Source organism: Mustela lutreola, chromosome X (assembly GCF_030435805.1).
Source record: "Mustela lutreola isolate mMusLut2 chromosome X, mMusLut2.pri, whole genome shotgun sequence".
NCBI lineage: Eukaryota > Metazoa > Chordata > Mammalia > Carnivora > Mustelidae > Mustela > Mustela lutreola.
The window spans coordinates 131623013-131647928 of NC_081308.1; the positions used below are offsets into that span (position 1 = coordinate 131623013).

At 51.2% G+C, this 24916-nt stretch overlaps 1 protein-coding gene across 2 annotated transcripts in view; it reads right to left on the minus strand.

The window, feature by feature from the left end:
• The window catches only part of MECP2 (methyl-CpG binding protein 2), a 62562-nt gene that overhangs the window by 4333 nt on the left and 33313 nt on the right, over positions 1–24916 (minus strand). Inside the window, exon 2 of one of the 2 annotated variants that reach the window (XM_059156424.1) lies at positions 1150–1500. In XM_059156424.1, coding sequence (XP_059012407.1) covers positions 1150–1500 — 351 coding nt within the window. Of the gene's footprint in view, positions 1–1149; positions 1501–24916 lie in introns of those variants that run through there. The other variant, XM_059156425.1, reaches the window with a different exon arrangement.

Below are 24916 nucleotides of genomic sequence, written 5' to 3' on the forward strand. Positions count from 1 at the left end.
GGCATGGCCACGGTCCCACAAGAAGTGACTGGCTCGGTGGGCGGTGGGCACCTGTAGGGTGTGCTCTAGTGACTGGACAGCTGGGTGCCGGCTGCTCTGCAGCTGCTGCCTGGACGTCCCTGAGGGTCCGCCTGCCACCAAGGCCCCTCCTCTGGCCCCCAAAGGGGCCTGGCCTGGGGACCCTCCTGAGCCATCAGGCCGGGGGGGCCACTCTGCTGGCTGGGGCCTGGGCCTGGTCCGTAAGTAGAGTACTCCTTTGCTGGAACCTGGGCATGGCGCTTAGCCTCTCTGGGATCGGCTTCCTCATCTGTCTGCAGGACAGTGCTCCGCTCCCCCTTATCAGAGTTGTTGGAATCAAACGAGGTTGTCTGCAAATGTCCTTCCAAAACTGTTAACCTTTTCTGGATTGTCTAAGGGCCAGAACTGAAATGTACTTATTCAGTCCTCCTCTGAAGCTCTGGCTTGGAAGCTGCTGTTTGGACACAAAATGCCCAATGAGCAGACCAGCTCAAAGCAGGGCAGCGTACCAGTGACAGCTGGAAAGGCACAGGAGAGATGGAGAGGACGTCTCACGGAGCGGACTGAGCCCTGTGAATTCCTACTTCTCCTGGGTCATGAAGACACGTCACAGAATGACTCCCAGGAAGGGGAGAAGTTTAATAGGTTTCGAGAAGAGCCCCTCAGCTGACTGTTTTCCAGTGAGGAAATAAATGGGAGGAACCCAGAGAGCTCCGCTTGCCTTCCAAGCACAGGCTACTACATGTGGCGGGTCTGGCCTGAACAGGGCCTTGTGTCCTCAGGGGACCTCTCCTGATGTCCTCCCTGTGGCCCTGGGGAGGCCCTACTGCTCTGCTACCTGCTGATAAGACCTCAAGGGCTGGTGGCGAGAAGTCGCACTCTGCTACCCTGTGTCCATCTCACTCAGGGTGGCGAGCTCTGCACACCATCGTTCCAAATGTACCTGCTGCAGTCTTCAAGCGGTCTACTGAAGCCCCCAACACAAGAGGGGGAGACGCACACATTTTCTTGATCTACAAGCAACAGAGGGCTGCCACTCTAAGGGATCCGCACCAGTGTCTTAGCACCTGTCCCTGACCTCCTGCCTACCCAGCCTTCCCTGCTCTGCAGGCGGGAGTAGCCCCTACTTACTTGATCAAATACACATCATACTTCCCAGCGGAGCGGCCCGACTTCCTTTGCTTGAGCTTTCGGGTCCAACCTTCGGGCAGAGTGGGGTCGTCATACATGGGTCCCCGGTCACGAATGATGGAGCGCCGCTGTTTGGGGGAGGCAGAGGCTTCCGGTACAGCTGGGGCCGAGCCCGAGCCTTCTGAGGTCTCCGCTTTGCCTGCCTCTGCCGGTTCAGCGGAGTGGTGAGCTGGGGGCTGCAGGGGCTCATGCTTGCCCTCTTTGTCTTCCTTCTTATCCTTCTTCACCTTTTTGAGCTTCAGGGGTTTGTCCTTGAGGCCTTGGAGATCCTGGTCTTCTGACTTTTCTTCCCTGAAGTGTTAAATAAGCATGTAAGTGCCACAGGGAGCGCACGGATTTCTCAAGAAAGTGCGCGGAGGCAGGCAGGGCGTGCCACCGCCCGCCTGCCCAGGTCCTGCCACCGCTCCCCTTCATGGATTACTTTAGGGCCTTGGGGCTTTGCCCGACCCGTCCTGTGACCACTCGGAGTCCCCCTCCTAGCATACAGGAGAGCAAGCAGCCTGGACAGGGGACACCTTCCTGGGTGGAAGCAGCGTGTGGCTTCCTGGTGCAGCGCCGTGGAGGGGGCCACCTTACAGCCTGTGCTTGAGCACCCGCAGGCCGGACGGCTCACAGGAGACCCCTGACTGCCAGAGGGGGCTGCCCACCCAAAACACGGCGGCTCCTGTGCGTGCAGACCTGGCCTGGGCATGACTCTGGCTTCTGCAGTTTTAAGTTCTCTCAACTGCGTGCTTGGTAAAAGCCAGTCATGGGGCACAACATGACTTACTGACGGTGACAGAGCCTCACACTGCCCCCTTGGGAGGCGGGCACAGCACAGTGCTGTGGAAAGAACAAGCTTCGGAGCCAGACAACCTGAGCTCAAATCCTGACTCTGCAATTTTAAAAAATGGGCCCAAGCAAGTGACCTCAACATCCTGTGCCTTAGTTTCCTCATCATGACAATAGGTACCAACACCCCAGAGGGAGAGAAATCGCAAAGGCATTACGTAAACACTGGCCAACTAGGGCAACCAGAAACTGCTGCCCGGGGTTCTGGAGTGAGAAGAGAAGCCATCCGGGGTCTGATGAACTTTTATCATCGGACGTTCCCTTACCACGTGACCGCCCCGGGAAGAGCAAGGACGAAGGCACAGAAGTGCACCTCCCCACCCCGGGGCGGGCGCCTCCTGTTCTCCCGCACTGACAGAGTGGCTCCTTTCCTGGACTTTGGCTCCACGGGGCAGGGTCCCTTCCTTGCGTGCACTGGAAATGACCACCATGAGGCCCCGGACCCTGGAATCAGAGTCTGGCCATGATGTTCTCAGGGCAGGGCTAAGAGGGCAGAAACACGACCCGGGCTGGGGAGGCTCAGAAAGAATCATGGGCTTGGAACTGGCTGTCTGCTGGCCTTTTGGCAATTCATTCTTTTTTTTTTTTAAAGATTTTATTTATTTCAGAGAGAGAGAGCATGAGACAGGAGAGGGTCAAGAGAGAGAAGCAAACTTCCTGATCCTCAGGGAGCCCGATGTGGGACTCCCTGAGCCGAAGGCAGACGCTTACCCAACTGAGCCACCCAGGCGCCCTTGGCAATTCATTCTAGAAAAGAATAAGACTATTCTTGTCCTCAGTATCTCAGCCCTAGAGCTGCCCTGTCCCACAAGGCTCGTGTCAGTATTGGTCATTGCCTCCTGGCTGGTCTACCCCAAGCAACTTCCCCCTTGTTCACACTGTGGAGACTCCAGTGGAGGCACTGCGGTGCGCCCTGGAAACCAGACTCAAAGAATATGGGTGAGCTGCCAAAGGGGGGGTCCATATCAGGACTCACTTGGCACCATGAGGACATGCCTTTTCTAAAAGGCTCAGGTCAGGGGTCTGGAAACAAAACTGCTCCTGAGTTCCTCCCTATCCTGGGACATCCCCTAGCAGTTCAGGGCTCTAACCACGGCTGCCAGGGTCACCCCGATTCAGTCCGTGGCCCACGGATCTTTTCCTGCTGTGAAGTGAGGGTCTCTAAACTGCTACAGCACAGAGCTCAGTTTTCAATTCTCACAGTCTTAATGTCTCAGCAGGAAATGAGGAAGAATCTTGGGAAGGTAGGTGTGGTCTGTAGCCTGTATGCCCCATCTGAGAGGGGCGAAGGGGAGCTTGCCAGAGGCACAGTGGTAGATGGACTGGAATGACCACTTCTACACAGGCCACCAGAGGGGCACTGCTGAAGGCCATGGCTGCTCCCTGAACCTGGACAGTCCTGGAGTCAGGGGACAACACCGCACCCACGGGAAAGATCTCTGACTCCTCCAGAATGCTCATTTATATGCCCCAAATAGTTTAACCACCATAAGGTCAAGTAAAAAACCACATGCCCCAGCAATGCCTCTTGGAAACAACCAAGAGTATCAACGCCATCAGCGGCAATCCTTTCTAAAACTCTACCCTAGAGAGACAACCCCAGAAATGCAAAACAACAGGTATATGATATTTGTGATGGCATTGTGTTTCCTGCCCTGATGCTGCAGACAACTCGGGAGTGCTGCCAGCAAGGGATGAAGGAATGAATGGCTGCCACTAAGCCTACAACCTGGGTAGCCACGCAGGAGAGGGCTGCGAAAGAGCACCCCCGGCTCGCCCGCACCCTGTCCGCAGCCTCTCACGGAAGAAACAAGGGAAGAAGGGCTTTCTAGTCCCAGGAAGGGTGAGAATGAGGTAAGGTATTGGCGTGAGTCAAAACCTCTCTGAATCACGTGGAAGTTTACATAACCAAAATGAAAACAAAAGCAAATGGTAACAAAACCCTACTAATACGGAAGAATGGAAGCACAACCACATGAATTTAACTATACATCAAACTGGTACTATACCACAGAGAAAAGATTTATTTCAAATACCTCTGACCACAGTGCTCTGCACATCCTTGGTGGGATGTATTTTAAGGCCTAATATGGCACCCGAGCGCAGGGAACGCATCCCGTGTCCATGGAGGGAACCAGGCTGGCCCTGAGAGAAGTGGGTGGTTGTGGTTCTAAGGTGGCCTGTAGGGGCAGAAAGGCAAGGGAGTTCTTGGACGGAGAAAGAGAAAGTCAAAGGGCATAGTTGCTGGTCTGGCTGAAAGGGTTCCTTGCACTAGGTGACACTGTGACAAGGTGAGTGTCCAAAACAACAAACTGACTGGAACACAATGAGGAACAAAAGAAGGAAAAGCATATAGGAAGCAAGGGGGCTAGCCATGTGGCTCTGTGCCAGAAGAAGGTTCTGGGTAGCAGAGAGGCCTCAAGGGGGATGTGGAGAGCTCTGTCAGGGTGCTACTGGGGAGCCCTGGGCAGGGGCAGGGATGAGGGCTCTTATGTTCAGAGGGTCACTCTACTTGCTGGGTGGAAAGCAGACTTCAGGAAGCCAGAAAGGAAAGCAGGGGGACCGGTGGCCCTGGGTGGGGACAGTGGAGCGTCTGGGAAGTAACCAGGAGATGGAGCGACAGAGCTGAAGACAGGCTGGTGTGGGTGAGGGGGACGGATGAATGAAGGACCATGGCCAATGCCTATGAGGACAGTGGTGTCACTGAGGACAGGGAAGCCTGGGCCAGGAACAGGTGGGGGTTACAGTCACGTCCATGGTTAGAAGTTCGAGGACAGGTGAATATAGCTCATTGATACTAGCCACCGAGGAGAGACCCAGCTGTGCCCAGACTCTGACTTGGCCTTAAATGAACTGTCTTGGGTTTTCCTTTTTTTTTGGTAGATTTTTTTTCTTGTGGTAAACATTCATAAGATAAAACTTACCTTTTAAACCCTATCTAACTGTATAACAAATGAACTTTTAATAGCACCAAAGGTGAGGACTAAAAGAACCTTTAACTCAATCGTAATATTTTAGTTCTTTTAAATTAAGATTACTTGAATCAGGGGAGCCTGGGCAGCTCAGTGGGTTGAGCCTCTGCCTTCGGCTCAGGTCATGATCTCAGGGTCCTGGAATCGAGCCCCGTGTCGGGCTCTCTGCTCAGCAGGGAGCCTGCTCCCCGCCCCCTGCCTGTCTCTCTGCCTACTTGTGATCAGATGAATGAATGAATGAATGAATAAAAACTTTAAAAAAATTACTTGAAGCAGTTATGACAATAGTGATATTCAAATCTGTGCACCGAGGGGGCACACAGGTTTGTCACTCTACTTCTCTGCAAGAGCATACGACAAACACCTACAAAGCAGCTGGAAAGTCAGTCCACTGGGTGGAGACTGGGGGTAAAAATGATGCAAAACAGGAATCCACCTGCTTGGTCCCAGGGCAACCCAACTCCCTAAGGCCTCCTCACCTCACCAGGGGGTTACGGAGTTTGCTGAAACACACATTTAAAAAAAAAAACCTAGTCCTCTTTATCCTCCTTTGAATCAGACTATACACACCATACACACACATGCACACGCACACGCACTCACAAACCTGAAATGAGTAGGAGAACTGAGCGAGCACCTAGTTCACACATTCGTTTATTCTGGAGTTGAGAGGATCCCCAGAAAAACCACCCATCCAACTCGTCAGTGCTACAGATGAAAAGAAAAAGGACACGAAGTTCCCTTCTGCGCTTGGGGAACTTGTCTGCGGTCCTGGTTGAGCTGATGTATGTTCATCAACAGCCCTTGCCCTGAGCCAGACTCTGCCAGAGGCTGGAGCGACACGGCAGAATTACCATCATTCTCTGGTATTCAAGAGCCCCCAGTTTAGTCAGGGGAACAAAGAAGTAACGAAAGAACAGTGATACCCTTCCCTGTTCCAGGGCCAGGAGAAGCCCAGAGATGGGGATTCCCTGAAGGAGGAAGGCCTGAGCTGGGTTTCCAGGGTTGAAGAGTTCTACTGGCTGGCAAGGAGGGCTCAGGACAGACCAGTGACAGTGGGCGGGGGTATGAATAGCTCCATCCCTAGAGGCAGGAGTGCCTAATGACTCCTACCCCGCGTCACCAATGGCTCTGGGCTGGATTAAGATGGCACTTCTGAGGAGCCTTCCCCAACCCTATGAGCAAGAAGACCTCATGCCCCCCATGTAGTTGGAAATAGACCACTACACAGGTCAACCCCTCCATGCCCTGACAGCGTGGGCCTTCTTCACAGTCTCTCCATTCAACGCACAGTGCCAGGCACAGGAGCCCCGTGGGACCATCACAACCCAGAGGCTGTACTGCCTTTGCTTCTTTTGGTGACTGTATCCCTCTGACCAAGAGCTTCGAGGAGTGGGGGCTAGGCTTAGCACCCAAAGCAGGCACGGTCTGAGGAAGTGAATAAAGGGTGAGTTTGGGTGCTGTCATAGCCTGCTGAGCACTGGTGAGCTGCGTCCGCAGAAGATGAGGCTGGGGCAGTAAATGAGGGCCTAGGAGAATGGGCAGTGACAATCTGTGGTCACAGGGGCAGCATGAGGGGAATGGAGTAGGCTCCTTGAGGGTCAAGAGTGCACTGTATGCCCCTGGGAGAGCCAGGCTCGAGCAGCACTCTGTGGGCAGTGCAGCGACAGTGACTCAGGGAAACGCACAGTGCTCAGGTGGCGGCACGCTGGGAAAGCAGGGGGTGGGGCGGGTGACATCAATGGAAGTGGAAACTGTGCAGGCTGACAGCGGTATTTGGAAGCAGTCTCGGGCAAGTATTCTAACGATTAAGGAGAACACTTTCACATTATACGAATACATTAAGAGGGAAAGCTAGAAACCTTGTTCAAGTGCCTTCTTTCAGTGGCTCAAAGAACCACAGTGGTGTTATCCCGCATACAGTACAGCTGCTGAGTGTGAAGGAAGGGAAGGCATCAGGGTTCTTTCCCTGTGTTTGAAGAAAAATAATTGTAAGGGGCACCTCGCTGGCTCCGTCAGAAGAGCATCTGACTCTTTTTTTTTTTTTTTTTAAGATTTTATTTATTTATTTGAGAGAGAGACAGTGAGAGAGAGCATGAGCGAGGAGAAGGTCAGAGAGTGAAGCAGACTCCCCATGGAGCTGGGAGCCTGATGTGGGACTCGATCCCGGGACTCCGGGATCATGACCTGAGCCGAAGGCAGAGGCCTTAACCCACTGAGCCACCCAGGCGCCCCAAGCATCTGACTCTTGATCTCGGGGTCATGAGTTCCAGCCCCACGCTGGGTGCAGAGACGACTTAAATTTAAAAAGAAAAGAAAAGAAAATTACTGCCAAAGGGGGCCTTGCCTAGGCCCCCACTTCAAGCGTCACCGGAACTGCGCAACAGGACCCGCATGGGCGCCACGGCCATTTCAGTGTGTTATGTCTCTTCGCCAGAATTTGAACCAGAACTGTCAATGACTTTGTTAGTGAGCTCTAATCACGTAGCTTCGGTGTGGTCTACCCCTCCCATTTTCCCCGTAGCAACGTTTACTTTTTACTGTGTGACTTGTAGAACGTAGGAGTCTTTCAGGAACGCACGTACCACACTGAAGCACAAGGGCCCTCTCAAACCTTAAGTATCTACGAGGCAGGAAAGAAGGCTCTTGAATAATGAAACATCATCTAGTAACTGTGCTTCTAGAACACAAACGTTAGATCAAATCTTTCCTTTAATCTAGCGAAGGAAAATCAGAGTTGCGGGCATCTTGTTTTCAAGCCGCATTACTGTACCCCAAGGGGCCTGGTGGAGAGAACTGCCTGCACTTTCACAAGGAAAGAAACCTCCAGTAAGCCCGCAGAAGGCTGCCCTGGGAAGCTGTACCTGGCACTCGTGTGACACCAGGCCCCTGTACGATACAGGGGTGCCGGCAACCAACAGCCGGCAGGTGCGGCTGGCCAGACACCTGCGACTGAGGAGGGACTACTCAACCCCTAAGGATTTCAGATGAAAAAGATACCAGGTGAAAGCAGCAGCTAACAGGTGTTTTCCACCTGCATTGGAATCCAGCCCCCTCCCGAGTGAGCTCCCGGAATCCTTCCAGAGGCACAGCAATATCCTGGCCCCATTTCAGTCATGTTTGCACAAGGCCAGTTTCAGGATACAGCATTTCTCAGCACGGTTCATGTCTAGTCACCCATTCCACTGAGCTGCAGGAGGAGGCCAAGTCCCACAACGAGGACATGACCCACGGGGCCAAGGCAGGGGCTACTCCCAGGGCGAATGGTCGGGCACCAAAGGGGAGAAACGGCCGTCTTGCAGCAGCTACCTCCACCCTGCCGCGTCGTTCACTCCGTGCCTCCAACTCCCTCTACCTCCAGCATGCGCTGCAGACTCCCAGAATCAAGGAGGCTTCTGTGCACGGAACAGTAAAGGCAGCCGCGCCTGGAGATGCCAGCTGCAGTTCCTTTAAAGATCTGAGAGAAATCCAACTGGCACAGGAAGAGAGTGTCTCAGTGGTCTCTGGGGAGCAACAGAGTAAATGGGGTTCAGCTCCAAGGCTATGGCAGTAGAACCCGAAGTTCAGCGGCTCTGAATTCCGTGTATTTTTAAATACTTCAGCTTTCAGAAGATGCAAGAGAAGCTGTGTTTTGAAAAGCTAAATAAAATACAGCTCGTGATCGTCAAAGGGAGCTCCCTCCGCAAATGAAGGCGCCGGGCCCTACGACAGATCTCACGTCCACAACATGTGTCTGTCGCACAGTGGGGAAGAAAAGCAGGTTTACACAAACATTGCGACTGCGGAGAACGGCCAGGCAGTCCCTCTAAAGGTCAAACACAGAGTTCCCACAGGACCCAGCATCTCCACTTTAGCTGTAGACCCAAGAACTGGAAACAGGGACCGGATGAACCGCACACCCGTGCTCAAGGCAGCGTGGTACACAGGAGCCGAGATGCGGAAACGGCCCGAGGGCCCGAGGACGGATGACTGCGCAAGCAAAACGTGGTCCATCCACACAATGGAATGTTATTTAGCTTTAAAAAGAAATGAAATTCTGGCACAGGCCACAACATGTATGAACCTTGGGGACACTATGTGAGTGACATCAGCCAGCCACAAAAGGACAAATACTACCTAATTCTATTTACATGAAATGTTTCAAATTGGCAAATCCACAGAGAGAGAGTAGATCAGTCATTACCAGGGGCTGAGGGTAGTGGGTAATAGGGAGTGACTCCTAACGATTGTAAAGTTTTGGGTGTGTGTGTGTGTGTGCGCGCGCGTGTTTTAGTGGTGATAAAATGTTCTGGGACCAGATAGAGGTAATAGCTGCGCAACATTGTGGACGTACTAAATGCCGGTGAACTGTTCACTTTAAATGGCTGAATTTCCCAGTATGTGAATTGTATCTCAATTTTTCTAACACCCCACTAAAATGACAGCTGACTCTATTACCCTAAATCGTAAAGGTAGGTTTTACAATGCCCAAACAGTGCTCAGAACCCACAGCTGTCTCCAAGCAACCCTGTCTGGCTAAAGGTAGAGCCCAGGAAATCAACACTGCCACCCATCTGAGAGAAAGAGGCCCGCGTAGGACGGAGGGTGATATACACCAGACTAGACCAAGCCGATGTGCATGCCATCTCTGAAGCCTAGGACATGGTAACCATGGCAGCTGCAAAGAATTTAGTTCAAGAAGTTTAATGACATAAAAAAAGTTTAATGACTAGGCATTCAGCCAAGTTGAAGGTTGCTGGCGAAATATTCTGAGGGCATTTGATGAATCTTTTTTTTATTGTGGTACAATGCATGTAACATAAAATTTGCCATTAGCAGCACTTAGTACGTTCACGGAGTTGTGCAACCGTCACCACTAGCTAGTTCCAGAATATCTCATCACCCCCGGAGGAAACCCCCTACCCATTAAGCAGCTACTCGCCCAGGTCGCCTTATTGCCAGCCCTCAGCAGCTACTCATCTGCTTTCTGTCACTCTGGACTTGCCTATTCTGGACATTTCATATAAATGGAATCAAACGAGAGACGGCCTTTTGTGACCGGCTCCTTGACTCAGCGTCATACTTTCTAGGCTCATTCGTGTTGCAGTGCACATTGCGACTCGATCCGGTTGTTCGGGAACGGCAGGCTTCGTCCGTGCGCCTGCTGACGAGCAGCTGCCGGGTCTCTGCCTTTTAGCTGCTCTGAACGTCTGCATGCAAGTTTTTGCATGAGTCCGTTTTCAGTTCTCTTGGGTCTACACCCAGAATGGAAATGCTGGGTCATATGGGAATTCTATGTTTAACCTTTTGAGGAACTACCAGGCTGTTTTCCACAGGGTTTCCTCTGGTGTTGAAATGGGGCTGAAAATGGTCTGGAGCTAGACAGGAGTAGAGTAGGGTAGTGGCACTTTTAAAGTGCTGCCACTCTGGGACGCTCAGCAGGTAGGGACGAACTTTCAACCGAAGTCATCACAGGAAGACCAAGGGGCGGGGCACGCACAGGGCAGTGTCGCAGCCGCTCGCTCACTCAGTAGCTGACAATTCTTCTGGACACTGAGGATGAGCTGCGCTCGGGCCAGGAATGCTACAGCAAGAAGACAAGCTTTCTACCTGCACCTATGTCTTTATTTTATTTTATTTATTTATTTGGGGGGAGGTCGGGTAAGGAGGGAGGGAGAGAGCGCACACATGAGCAAGGAGAGAGAGGGAGAGGGAGAGAATCTCCAGCAGACTCTGCAGAGCCGACCTGGGGCTCCATCCCAGGACCCTGAGATGACCTGGGTCCAAACCAAGAATCGGAGACTTAACTGACCGAAGCGCCCAGGCAACCCCTACCTTCCATTTCTTATTTTTCTCTGGTGTGGTCTTCCGAGCAGAGTCGGTCATGAAACCACTGCAATTCTACCATGTGTTGTGACAGGGGAGATACCGAATTTAGGGGAAGAACTCTGGAATACGGACGCAGGGGCAACAGGATGGCCTGATGATGTGAGGTTACTGGGGCTGGGGTGGGGGCAGGGCCCAAGCTGGTCAAGCCGGTGAGGTTGTGGTCAGGAAGCGGCTTCCCCACGGCTGCACCACGAAGGCAACTGGAGAGGGAGCTGGCCGGGTGAGTTAAGAACGGGAGAAAACCAAGAACCCAGTCCTCACCACTGATGTTTCTGCTATTTTCTCTCTTCTCCTGGAAAGCCCATGTTGTTTGAATTTGCTCTCCATTCTCTAGCTTTCACATCTGGAAACTTCTCTTCCATCATGTCCTCAAGTGCCTTGGCTCCTGTGCCACGGGGTGCTCACAGTCATCACGTGCATGAACGGCTGGACACCTCCAGCGACAAATACGACAAATACCCAGTCCTCAGCATACCAACGGCCCGTCTCCACATGCGCTCACGTTACACTTGCCTTTTTGGGCCCAGCAATACGTTCCCACAGCTGCTTCTTCCCCGACTCATCCATTGATACTGGTTTCTTCTTACCTTTGTATACTTTATGTAAGTTTTATAGGTTTTCATCAAAGCGTTGGCTGCTTTTATCAAAAATCAGAATTGCCAAAATAAATTTTCAACAGAGGCAATGTATTTTTTGGGGGAAAAGAGGCAGAAAGGAAATCTCTAATAATGGAAGCGAGAACTCTGTAAGAGCCTCTCACTAGGATAGGTCACCTCCTACCTGCATTCTTAACAAGGTTCTTCTTCCCAGTGATGACATCTGAGCCCACCGAAACAGCCAACGACATAGAAAAAAAAGGGGCAAATCTGCCAGTGCTGGCGAACAGGAAGGGAGCCACTGACGGCTGCGGCAGTCTGAGCGTCTGCGCTGTTCTCCCCGGCTCAAATACAGGAGCGCAGGAGGGACCCACCAGGAAGGTCTGTGGATAGGATTCCCCAATAGAGCCCTAAGAAATCCTCAAGGCCAGAATAACAGGACCCTGGAGCCAGGCCGGCTGGAGTGCAGTCTGCTGGTGGCAAAAGGAAGGGTCTGGAATACCACTCGTACCCTCCAAAGAAAGGCCAGTAAGAGGCTGAGGCTTCCCTGGGCACTGCTGAGAAGGGGGACAGCAGAGAAAGGCTGCAGTGCCCCAGGGAGCCTGCATGGCTGGGATACCCAGAAAGCTACATCACAGATATGGATGGAGACCCCATTTGTCCCAGCAACCTCCCCGGGGTACACCCTGGGTCCCCATCCTACACTGGCCCTGGTTTTGGACGACAGGGTTCAAAGCCATGGGGGAAGCACTGGACAAGCAGAAGGGACGAAATTTCTACCCCACAGACAACATGCCTGGAGACAAGTATCGGCGCGTTCAGTCACTCCCCTTGTCTGAGTGCTAGCCAGGGAGAAAATGCCACGGGGAGCCCGGACACTGTTCTTCCGGTCCAAAGCCCGCTGGAACCCCCTTCAGAGCCTGACGTTTACCTAGAATAAAAGCATCCGAGAACAGCCAGAGAAAGTGTAGGGGACAGGGTCGTGACTTGCTTCCCATGACCACTGCATCACATGCCACACGACAGAATCGATTCCACATGGACTAGAGAAGCTTTAAATGGCTGGTTACAACCTCCCCCATACTTGCTCTCTCCCAACCTCTAATAAAACTGAGAATCAAAGGTAGGAGGAGGTGTGAAGGGAAGCCTCCCTCAAACAAAGGGACATAAAACCTACTCAGCAGCCTACTGGAGCTCTGGCCCCTGTCCCACCCGCCGAAGCCATGCTGGGGAGCTGAAAATACCCAGAGACCTCAGGCAGTAAGCTGGAGAGAAACAACTGGGTGGGGAGTCTGTCACTTTTTCCATTTCAACCCAGGAACTACAGAATCTCCTGCTGGGAAGTTCCCAGAAAGCCGGGTGGGCTCTGTGGGAGGTGACCGCTCTTGGGTACATACAGACCCAGGGAACCATGCAGAGCCTGAGCTGCGCCCTTCTCCCGCATCCCTGTGGAATGGCACATACGTCCCTCAAGCAGCTAGACTGAGCCTTGGCATAAGACATTTACTACCTCTCTCTGGTCAGAAAGACGAATCCAGATACTGCCGAAGACTACCGAAGGGTACAGCTTCTTTGACCGCACAACACCAAGCTCAAGACAGCCCGGGGGGAGACAGCAGTGAGAAAGGATGCCAAGAGACCAGGAAGAAAAAGCCAAGAACTCCCCCGCTGTACCAAAGCAAACAGAGTATCTGGAAATGACATGGTAACTTTGCAAACATATTATGGCAAAAAGAAAAAAAAGGGGGGGGGGACAGCTTAGGAAAGGCAAAGTCGTTCACCAAGAAGAGAATACGCTGCAAGGAAAAGGAGGAAATTCTTCACAACTTTGTGGGAGCGCGTTTTCAATAAGAATTCAAAGATGAGATGATAAAACACCGTGAGAAGAAAGAGGCAAATTCCCAACCTAGACAAACTGCAGACCAAAGCACATCATTATGGAACTAATAGATACGTTTAAAAACAGCCAGAATATACATAGCTGAAAGTCAGATCAGACAAACAGTGAACACAGATGAAAACAACGAAAGCTACAGCACTTAGAGCAGAGCTAACAGCACTGGAAGAGAGACAAAGACAATCCAACAGAAGGATAATTTGTGTTCCTGTAGTAGGGAGCCCCAGAATGGAACAGAAGATGCTACCGAAAATACAAGAGACCAGACCTGAAACAAAGATGAGCTACATTTGTACCTTGAGAGAACACAATGTGTTCCCAGGAACATGTGACAAGGAACACTTAGCAGTGAGACAGACTCTGGTCAACCTCCTCAACTTCCAGGATAACAGAAAGAACGCCCAGGCATTCCGAGGGGGAGAAACAAACACAAACACCTTCCAAGGCAGAAACAGCAGAGGACCGGGGCGCCTGGGTGGCTCAGTGGGTTAGAGCTTCAGCCTTCAGCTTGGGTCACGGTCCCAGGGTCCAGGGATGGAGCCCCAAGTCGGGCTCTCTGCTCCACGGGGAGCCTGCTTCCCCTCTCTCTGCCTGCCTCTCTGCCTACTCGTGATCTCTCTGTCAAACAAATAAGCAAAATCTTTAAAAAAAAAAAAAAAAGAAAGAAAGAAAGAAGAAAGAAACAGCAGAGGACCAGGAGTGCATAGCACCCACACAGGCGCAGGGCAGCGCAGGGCAGCACAGGGCAGCCGTGAGTGACACAGGCCCGGAGACAGTGGGCAAGGAGCTCACGTCCTGGCAGCGCCGTCCATGCCGCACTCGCGGGTGTGCACACGCTGCGCACAGAGGGCTGCGAGATGGGCAGGGGCCTGAGCCCTGGGGGAGCCCTCTCTGAGGGGAGCCTGAACCCAGGCCCGAAGGAAGTGAGGGGTGAGGGAGTGGGTCATGTAAAGCGGGGCCCAGGTACAAGGAGCAGCAAGAGCCACGGCCCTGAGCCAGGAACAACCTGGCCTATTCTAGGAAAGTGGAGAGGGGTGGGCTGGACCCCAGGGAATAAGAAGGGTCCGATGAACTCAAAATGAAGTGGGCCAGCCCGAGTAATTTTCAGGGCCCAGTCCAAAGTGAAAACGCAGGGCCTCTGCTTAATAAAAATGGAGGCATTCGAGATAGCCACAGTAGAGCAATAAACCAAACCTGGTTCTTCTAAGGCCGGGCCACTGTGTAGGCTACAGGCCCAGGAAGCTGGCTTTTCTTCCAGGCAATGGACTTCGGATTTCACTCTGAGAGGGTAAGAGGCCCCCAGAGGGTTTTACTCTGAGGACGGACATGACCAGATGAACAGTTTAAAGCACTCACACTAATGATGAAGTCACAGCGTGTGAGGCGGGGAGGGCAGGGAGGCGAGAGCTCCCGCACACACAGAGACGGCAGGGGCTGCAGGATGAGTTCGTGGTCTGGGCGCTGAATGTTTATCAGGGACCGACATCCGGGAAGAGAGGGGCAGGAAGCCGGCCCGGCAGAGCTGAAGTGCTCCACAGGCCCGACACGGCTCCTGAACAATTGGACAGAGAAGGCAGCGGTATGTGGGGGTGGTCATATCCCCACCTGGCTCCGTCACCTGGTGCTGCCCCGGAAACGGTGGTATGACCTTGGCGAGGAGCCTTTTGCCACTGAGGCCCAGCAAAGTGCAAAGGACCTGCAGGCCGCCCGCTAACCGTGCTCCCGGTACAAGAGCCTCCAGGCCGGTGATTCGGTGGCCGGTCTAGATGCTGGCAGTGGAGGGCACATGTGCACTGGGGGCAGGGGGAGCACAGACCAAACATTCTGACTTCCAAATCGGATGTTTTCAACATTGAGGCATTTCACCTTCTAAAGATCTAAAGGGCTGTTGGATATGTAAGGCTGCAGTTTGGGGAAGGGTCTGGGCTGGGGACAGGCATCAGGCGTCCTTAGCACCGAGGTCCGAAGAGGCAGGTGAGTGACAGAGGCACATGGACGCCAAGTGTGGACAGCCCTCCCCCCCACTATCTGTGGCTGTGATAAAAAGCAGTCAGCAAAAGAGACAGAGGAAATGAAGTATGATAACAGGTATCTTCCCAGATTACTGGTGGCAAGTGACAGACCAGCTCTAGCGGATTTATGCAGACAAATATTTGAATAATAGGCTATTGGAAGATAACAGGTGGTGATGTCCCCATGATATAAATGTACTTAATACCACAGAACGCTACACTAGCAAATGGTTCAATGGGTAAATTCTGTCATGTATATTCTACCGCAATAACAAAAATTAAGGAAAAAAGGCTAGTGGGTGGCCAGACGGTCCTTAGAAGGTTGGAGGAATAGGGTGGAGTGCACGTGGCTAGAAACAGTGTTCCAGGCAGGCACAAGGCGGCTAACACGGACTCTGCCACCCTGCAGGGGGCAGCCCTGACCACCAGCACCACGGCCACTTTGTGGCCCAGGAATCTGTCCTTTCAGCATCCTTTCAGATGCTCAGCTAGGGCTCTTCTGCTGGCTACGACCCCCTCTAAGGATGGGTCTGAACACGCCACTCACACCCATGCCCTTGTGCAGGCCTCAGGCAATTTACTTTGTAAAGGGCCAGACAGTGAGTGTTTTGTGTGGCAGACCGGAGGGTCTCTGGCAGAGCAGACGCAGCATCTGCTTGGTACACTGGGAGAACAGCTACAGACAAGCATAAAGGAAGGGGCAGAGCTGGGCTGCAATAAAACTTTATATATAAAAACAGGCAGTGGGCCAGATTTAGCCTGGGGCTACAGTTTGCTGACTGCTGCTGTGGCTCATAGGGAAACTGAAAAGGGAAGCATCCAGGGGCGCCTGGGGGGCTCAGTGGGTTAAGCCTCTGCTTTGGTTCAGGTCATGATCTCAGGGTCCTGGGATCGAGCCCCACATCAGGCTTTCTGCTCAGTGGGGAGCCTGCTTCCTCCTCTCTCTCTGCCTGCCTCTCTGCCTGCTTGTGATCTCTTGTCTGTCAAATAAAATCTTTAAAAATAAATAAATAAAATAAAAAGGGAAGCATCTGGCATTTAAGCGACTAGTCAGGTCACCCAGCCTCCCATCAAAGTCATTAAGGTGTGGGGGGGAGTCCCCCCCCACAGAGGGGGGCTTAGATGTGAGGTGAAGTGTCCAAAGAAAATAAAACTCAGCCAGTGACGCTGCACCAGGAAAGGGTGGGGTCCCCAAAGGGACACAAGGGAGGAAGGGTTTCCAGGAAGGAACAACCATGTCAAGAGGAAGACTCACCACTGGCCATGGCAACATGGACGTCTGCCAGGGAACATCCACTGGGGGTAATGAGACTGCTCTGTGGGCTATGGGGAAAGAAAACTTCCATGAACTGGGCTGAGCAGAGTAGGAGGTGAGGAGGGGAAGGCAAGTAGTCAAGTCTAGAAAAGCTTGCCCAAAGGGCTAATAAAACTGGGAGGGAAATGAGGAGGGAGTGCTCAGTGAAGATGGGAAATTCTAAAACTCGTTCATATGGTGATGGGCATGAGTCATGTGAGAGGAAAGTGACAGGGTCCCAGGGAGGGTGGAATCTGTGAGCTCAGAGCACAGGAAGTCTTTGTTACCAGGAGAGCTGTCCGTAACTGTCTGTTAGAGCTCTGTGGGTAGAGCAGTTTCCGGTGACGGCAAATTCCAAGCTGTGATTACAGCAGTGGGTGGCAGAACTCACTGGAACAGAGGAGGGCTTAAGGGCCGTCTACATGCATACGTAAGTCACCTGTGGGATGGAAGGGACTGGGATAGAGACACAAAGACTGCAGGCCTGGTACCAAATCCTTGGCAGAGGGGGACTGTCTGGGCAGTGAACAAGCCTGCAACAGGAGGTGCGTGGGCCGGGAAAGCTGAGTGGCAGGAGTGTCACAGCCGTGCTTTTCAGGCGGACATGGATCCTGAACACAGAAGACACAGCTTCTCCTCCTGTCTGAGGCCCATGGGCTATGACAGTCTGCAGGCTGTTCTTCTAGCGTGAGGTACTGGTGGGGAGCCAGGAATGAAAGCAGCAGATCTAACCCAGATAAGGCCTGGGGGCCTACTTAGGGTTCTCTTCGGGAAGAGATACTTGAACTGAGTCTTCAAGAATAAGCAAGAGGGCAAATGTGACAAGGGAGCCATGGACACAGCCAGCAGCAGGAGAGCAGTTCTCTGCAGCCGAGGGTGCACGTATGAGAGAAAGAGCAGCAAAGAACGGAAGAGGACAGAAAGAGGCAGGGGTCACCTCAGAGGCCCTGATGCCATTAGAAGACAGGGGTGCCATTCTTGGGTTTAAAGCAGAGGAGTGAGATTTGGCTCTAGGGACCTCATGGAAGATAGAAATGTGTAGGAGAGTTGGCAAGTTATTGGAGGAGTCCTAGTGAGATGAGGGCTTGGTGGCAAAGGAAAGGATGTAGAAGACACCGGTGGGAGAAATGAAGGAATGCGGGCAGTGAAGAGTGTGGCAGGTTACCCGCTTGCATGACTGCTGCTGCTATCGACGGTGACAGAGACTGAGGATGTGGCATCTGGCTGTTTCCTCTTCTGACCCACCCACCTTATTTTGGGGGAGTAAGGGGGGGTGCTGGGGGAGACAGTGGGTTGAGGAGAACAGGAAGGAGAAAAGAGGGCAAAAAACCTTCAGATGCCTTGTGTGGTAAAATCTGACCAATGCACAAAAACACCCCATGTGCTTTTTCTAACAGGAAGCAAAACAAGTTTTCTTTCCCGCATACTTCTTTCTGTGCTCTCTGTCGCCACCTAACGGGAAGTCAGCTGAAACCCGAAGACTTACCTGTGGACTGGTCAGCAGGCAACAGGAGGCTCCTGAGATGGGGATGGGCGGACAGTATCTGGGTGCAAAAGGACCTCTCCAGCTAACTTTAGATGTCTGACAACACCTCTGGGGTCCATGGGACCACCTTCTGGAAGACCAGAGGGTCCTGGAGCTCCCAGAAATGTTCTTTCATTAATAATACCTTGTTCAAGAGCGCCTGGGTGGCTCAGTTGTTTAAGCATCCGACTGTTTGTTTTGGCTCAGGTCATGATCTCAAGGTCATGAGATCGAGCCCCATGTTGGGCTCCACACTCAGCACGGAGTCTGCTTGAGATTCTCTCTCCCTCTGCCCTTCCCCTCACTTGTGCTCTTTCCCTCTAAAATAAATAAATAAAATCTTAAAAAAATAATACCTTGTTCAATCTAAGATCATTACCGTGACTTCACTCCCAGGATCAACTATCAAACTGAAGTATTCTGAGGAAACCACTGTGTAGTTATCCACGGACCCGTTTGGTGGGACAAAAACTGGGGCACCTGAGCTTGGCTGAGTTCAGTTTTAGGCTCTAGTGTTTAATGTACCTCCTTTCCTTCAGGGTTATGGATTTGGGAATGCAAAAAAAAAAAAAAAAAATCTTCCAGTGAAAAGTCCCAGCTACCGGGACAAGAGAAGAGCTGCACCCCCTGATGTGTATTCATATGGGAGAAGCGTTCCAGTGACCTATTAATAATCCCATCATGGGGGCCCGACCCTTATGTTCTCTTCTGACCCTAATTACCGCCCCAAAGCCCCAGCTCCATGTATTATCACTCTGGGGGTTAAGGTGTGAACACTGAATTGTGGGGGGAGGGGACACAAACCCACTTTTGTCCACAACAATGGTGATGTTTATTTTCTACTGTTAAATGGAAAATGAAAACGTGGTGGATGGCACTATGTACATTGTGTGATACCAATGAAACCCCAATCTGAGGGACGCCTGGGGGGTTCAGCTGTTTGAGTAGCGACTCTTGATTTCAGCAGGGAGACTGCTTGAGACTCTTTCCCCTCCCTCTCCTCTCCTCTCCTGTTCCCACAGATGCACGTGCCTTCTCTCTCTCTCTCTCTCTCATAAAAAAAAAAAAAAAAAAAAAAAAAACCACACAATAAAGATGGGGCTCCTGGGTGGCTCAGTGGGTTGAAGCCTCTGCCTTCAGCTCAGGTCAAGATCCCGGGGTTCTGGGATGGAGCCCCGCATCGGGCTCTCTGCTCAGCAAGGAGCCTGCTTCCTCCTCTCTCTCTCTGCCTGCCTCTCCACCTACTTGTGATCTCTGTCTGCCGAGTAAATAAATAAAATCTTAAAAAAAAAAGAAAAAGAAGCAACTTCAATCTAACAGACAGTAGTAGCACAACAACGAGAACGTATTTCACGCCACTGAACTATACACTTAAAAACAGTCAAGATGGGGGCACCTGGGTGGCTCAGTGGGTTAAAACCTCTGCCTTTGGCTCAGGTCACAGTCCCGGGGTCCTGGGATCGAGCCCCGCATCGGGCTCTCTGCTCAGCAGGGAGCCTGCTTCCCCCTTCTCTCTCTCTGTCTGCCTCTCTGCCTACTTGTGATCTCTGTCAAACAAATAAATAAAATATTTTTAAAAAACGGTCGAGATGCATGAGCCCTGTGTTGGGCTGCACACTCAGCGCAGTCTGCCTGGGATCTCTCTCCTTCTGCCTTCCTGCTCATACTGTCACTGTCTTCCTCTCCCCCCCCCTCTCAAATAAATCAATCTTTTAAAAAGTTGTCAAGATGGTAAATATGATATGCATCTTACACATTAAAAAAAAAACAATCCAAGAGAAGGCAAGAAAGAAGAAAAATAAAGAACAGAAATTATGGGAAAAAACGAGTGTACAAATACAGCAGGATAAGCAATCTAAATGCTTCAGCAATTAAACAGATGTTATTGGACGAAACAGATTCTTTTAAAACACAGCTATGTGCCATCTCCAAGACCTGCATCTAACCGATAAAGACGCAGAAGCGAAGAAAATGAGAAGTGGCAGTGCTGACCAAAACCACAGGTGGTGCAGCACTACTGCCCATCAGATGTAGTGAAACTGAAGGCAAAAGCACTATTAATTATAAGGACAGTCACTTTATAATGCCAAAGGGTTCAATTCACCAGGAAGAGAAAACTGTTTCTGAAACTGAAAACCTGGGCGCCTGGGTGGCTCAGTCAATGAAGCATCTACCTTTGGCTCAGGTCATGATGCCAGGGTCCTGGGACGGAGCAGCACATCGGGCTCTGTGGGGAGTCCGCCTCTTCCTCTGTCCCTCCCAGCCCATGCTTGTGCTCTCTCTCTCCCTCACTCTCTGTCTGAAATAAATAAAATCTTCTAAAAAACCTAAAACGTGGCCTCAAAATAAGTAATACAGCCCAAATTAACAAAGCCCATTAAGAAACGGATGTGTCCAACAGCAGAGAACACTGAGACATGTGTTCCCCAGCAGTGAGTAAATCACACAGACAAAATGACAGTAAGAAGAGAGAACACCTCTGTAACCCAGGGAGCAAGACTGAGGCGCTGCGCTTGCGCGGGCTCCCACCCTCCCACCGCGCAGCACACACTGCACGCAGGCTGCGCGCATGCTGCAGGGGCTGGGGTTACGTGCACTACATTCTCAGACCATACTGCAGTTTAGCTAGAACTTGATTTTTTTTTTTACGACAGTTAACTAAAACAAAACAAAACAAAACACAAAGCCACATGCTTGGACATTTAAAAAAAAAAAACCACATTTCTAATAACTGGAGGGCTGTCAAAGACTCATAAAGGGAATTGAAAAACGTTTTCAGCTGACTTAAAGTGATGACACCAGACATCAAAACTTGATGCGCGGGGCGCCTGGGTGGCTCAGTGGGTTAAGCCTCTGCCTTCAGCTCAGGTCGTGATCTCAGGGTCCTGGGATCGAGCCCCGTGTTGGGCTCTCTGCTCAGCAGGGGGCCTGCTTCCTCCTCTCTCTCTGCTTGCCTCTCTGCCTGCTTGTGATCTCTCCCTCTCTCTCTGTCAAATAAGTAAATAAAATCTTTAAAGATTTATTTACTTATTTGATAGACAAATCATAAGGAGGCAGAGAGGCAGGCAGAGAGAGGAGGAAGCAGGCTCCCTGCTGAGCAGAGAGCCCGATGGCGGGACTCGATCCCAGGACCCTGGGATCATGACCTGAGCCGAAGGCAGAGTCTTAACCCACTGAGCCACCCAGGCGTCCCGATAAATAAAATCTTTAAAAAAAAAAAACTTGATGCGTGCAGCTGCGAGAGCCTGCAGGTCAGCCTGGAACGCTTGTATTTGGAAAGAAGGCTGGAAATCAATGAGCTAAGTTTACAATTTGAGGAGCAAGAAAAAGAAAAGCAGAGAATGTTCTCCAAGAAAGGAGAAGATGTGACAGAGAGAAAAGCAGAGTGTAATGAGCCATAGGCGCACAGCAGTACAGGCCAGTAATGCCAGCAAGTTCGATCTTTGAAAAATAAAACCAACAAAATTCCACCAAGACAGGGAAAACAGAGAAGGTACAAGTAAACAACACTAGAATGAAAAAGGAGACATAAATACAGATGTTGCATAAGTTTATAAAAGTTACGCACAACTACATACTAGTAAATTTAGTGACAGATATAATGGACAAAAATATACCTTAGCCACACTGACCTGAGCAGGTGCAGGGAACATAAAATTAGGTTTCAAATTGTGTGTACGTGCACAGAGCACCTCACAGGAAATATATCAGACCTTGGAAGCAGCTGTTCCCCGCAGAGAGGCCAGGGTGGCACAGACAAAGGGTCACCCTATGGCGTGCACTTCCTGAGTTATGAACGGTGTGCATGGGTCACCCGTTCAACAGCAGAGTCAAACGCACCGGCAGACAAGGTAAGGCCCCCACCCGGCTGGGTGTGCAGGCGGGCCCTGCAGCTGGGGAGTCAGCAAACCCCATTATCAGTCGGCACTAGGTCTTCTTTCTCCTTCTTTCTGTTCATCTTTACAAATTTAGTACATAGAAATGGCATCTTCTTTGTTTTCAGAGGTGCCTCTATCACTGAGACAGAATTCTCCTTTCTTCACTGGCCACCTGCATCTCTTCTATAAACTTCCCGTTCACGCTCTCCATTGGTTAGTGGTGACTAGTGGTAAGTTAGCAATAAGAACTGTTACATTTGGGGCGCCTGGGTGGCTCAGTGGGTTAAGCCGCTGCCTTCGGCTCAGGTCATGATCTCAGGGTCCTGGGATCGAGTCCCGCATCAGGCTCTCTGCTCAGCAGGGAGCCTGCTTCCCTCTTTCTCTGCCTACCTCTCCATCTACTTGTGATTTCTCTCTGTCAAATAAATAAATAATCTTTAAAAAAAAAAAAAAGAACTGTTACATTCAAGTTTAGGCTGAAAAGGAAATTTTTAAATTTCCCCAACTCACAATAAACAACTAGGGAGCAGCCCAAGATCACTGCTCCCCACGCCCAGTCGGAGGCGTGACACCTAGGAGGAGTCTCTGGACAGCGATCTGCAGCAGAACTATCCAAACCCTTCAGACTCACCCAAATCCCGTGAAACTGCACCCAAGCATGCTGCAAGCATGCGCATTCACCGAACAGCCTGTCTGTCAAGCACCGGACCCTGGCGGTGGCCGGGGTCTGCGCAGAGCCTCGCTCAGAGCGGGCACTAACAGTGCTTCCCGCCCTTCCTCACCTGTTTTCCAGAACTCCAGAAGTTCTGGAGAAAGCTTTCCAGTTGAGGCACCATCAGTTCTCCTACAAGTCCATGACCCAGACAATACATGGTCCAGCCCAGAGCTCAGAGCAGGACACTTTTCAATACTCTTACAGTCATCACTTTAGAGTCTCACAGGGGTCAGAACGCAGCAGGGCTACCAAAGGCAGCACTGAGGCTCGAGGAGGAAGAAGTGACTTGATGGCTAGCAGGTGCAGGCTGGGATTTAATCATAAGGTGACTGGCTCAAAACCCTATGCTCGTCCACTACACTTCAGATAAAATTGTGAAAGTTGCATGTTTTTACCCTGCCTAGACCTCACACACTGCAGCAAGTCCCGGGTCACAAGCAACAGAAAGCAACTCTAGTTAACTTCAATCACAAAGCAGTTCTCTGGCAGATCAGGAAATGGAGAGACAACTCATGAACTAAGACCAGAGGAGCAGCTGCACCACTGAAAACACAGCCAAGATTGTACTAAATAAATGGGCCACGGGGCTGGGACACCCACCTCGGGCACCACCACCACCTCATCCCTGGACTGGCCACTACTGCTGGCTTCCTGAGGCGTGTGACACGACCACGACTTCTCTCAAGAGTCTAAGTGCCTGAGGATAGCATGGGTTTGGCCAAGCTTGGGGCTCACTATCATCCCGTGGCTTCCAGGAAGCAAGGAGAGGGAAGACCTGTCACCTGGGGCAGGCACTGCCAGCAGCTATCCCTCTGCACCCAGGTTCACCACTGGCCTTCCCAACAGGACCCCGCACTCAACTAAGGAAAGACATTTTCCAGCTTCCCAGCAGAAATGGGATGACTTTCTGGCCAAGGAGATGGTGGCAGACTGCATTGCTTGTCCTGTTCTTCGTGTCTGCTCTTGCCCCATGGACTGTGGGCAGACCAGCCTCCTCGCCCACTGGCTCTGCACTTGCTCATATGTCTGGCTTCCACTGATGAGACTGAGGAGGAAGAGACTTAAAGTGGCTTCTGTGTCTCTGCTCATTCCTTTCGGGAATGACATCCGCCTAAGAAGAGACTGTCCCTGACAGCTGTTTCTCCCTCTCCGCTCCTGGAACGACAGGCTTGGGAATAGAGCTGAACCCCATTTGGCAGCTGACCTAGACCTATGAGTGTGAAATAAATAATTGCTCTAGTCACTTTTCGTTCCTCAGTCACAACTGACAGATGTGGAGACGGAAATGAAAGTTACTCAGTGGGACTAGAGGGTGAGCCCGCAAGTGCTCTTCTGCCCCTCCTCCACACCTCCTTCCTACCTTGAGGCAAGGATGTGACAGCTAAGCCTGCAAATGCCATCCTGTGACCATGGGCAGCCTTGTGGATAGAAGGTACCTGCTTACGGTGATGGAAGAAAAAGACTGAGGGGCCCTGGATCCCAGATACTTCTGGAGCCTCTGCAGTGGCCATGGACACGCTGCCTCCAGACTTCAGGGCAAAGGAGAGAAGTCAATTAATCCTATCATAGGCTTTCTTAAGTAGAAACTAAGGACCACTTCTACCTAAGGGCCACAAAATGAGAGATTCAACACCAAAAAAAAGTATAAAGGTGCTCAGAAACAAACAAAACCCACACCAAAATGTCCACAATAAACCACATGTGAGGTTCACTTGTTACATGGCTTTTTCACCAAGTTATCACAATCACTATAACTCAAGTCACTGAAAAATGACAAAATAAATTCTGAGATTCTTTCTATTTCTGTTAGCTAAAAATGCAGCCTTGATTTGTTTTTTAAGTGAATCCAAGAGACAAAAATAAACCCAGATAATTCAGAATGCATTGAGGACAACACATATGCCTACTATGTGAGAAGCTCCCAGCATTATTTATTCTAAGAAAACTTGCTTTACTGCAAGAAATATAAAGAGCTTAAAAGTAAAAACAATTAATGACGTAACACACTACCTCCTCCAACACCCGATTCCTTTCCTTGCCTTCACAGTAGCAGGTGACATAACCCGACCAGAACAAAACCAGAAACACCATATATTGCTGAGACTCTGAAAGTTCAATT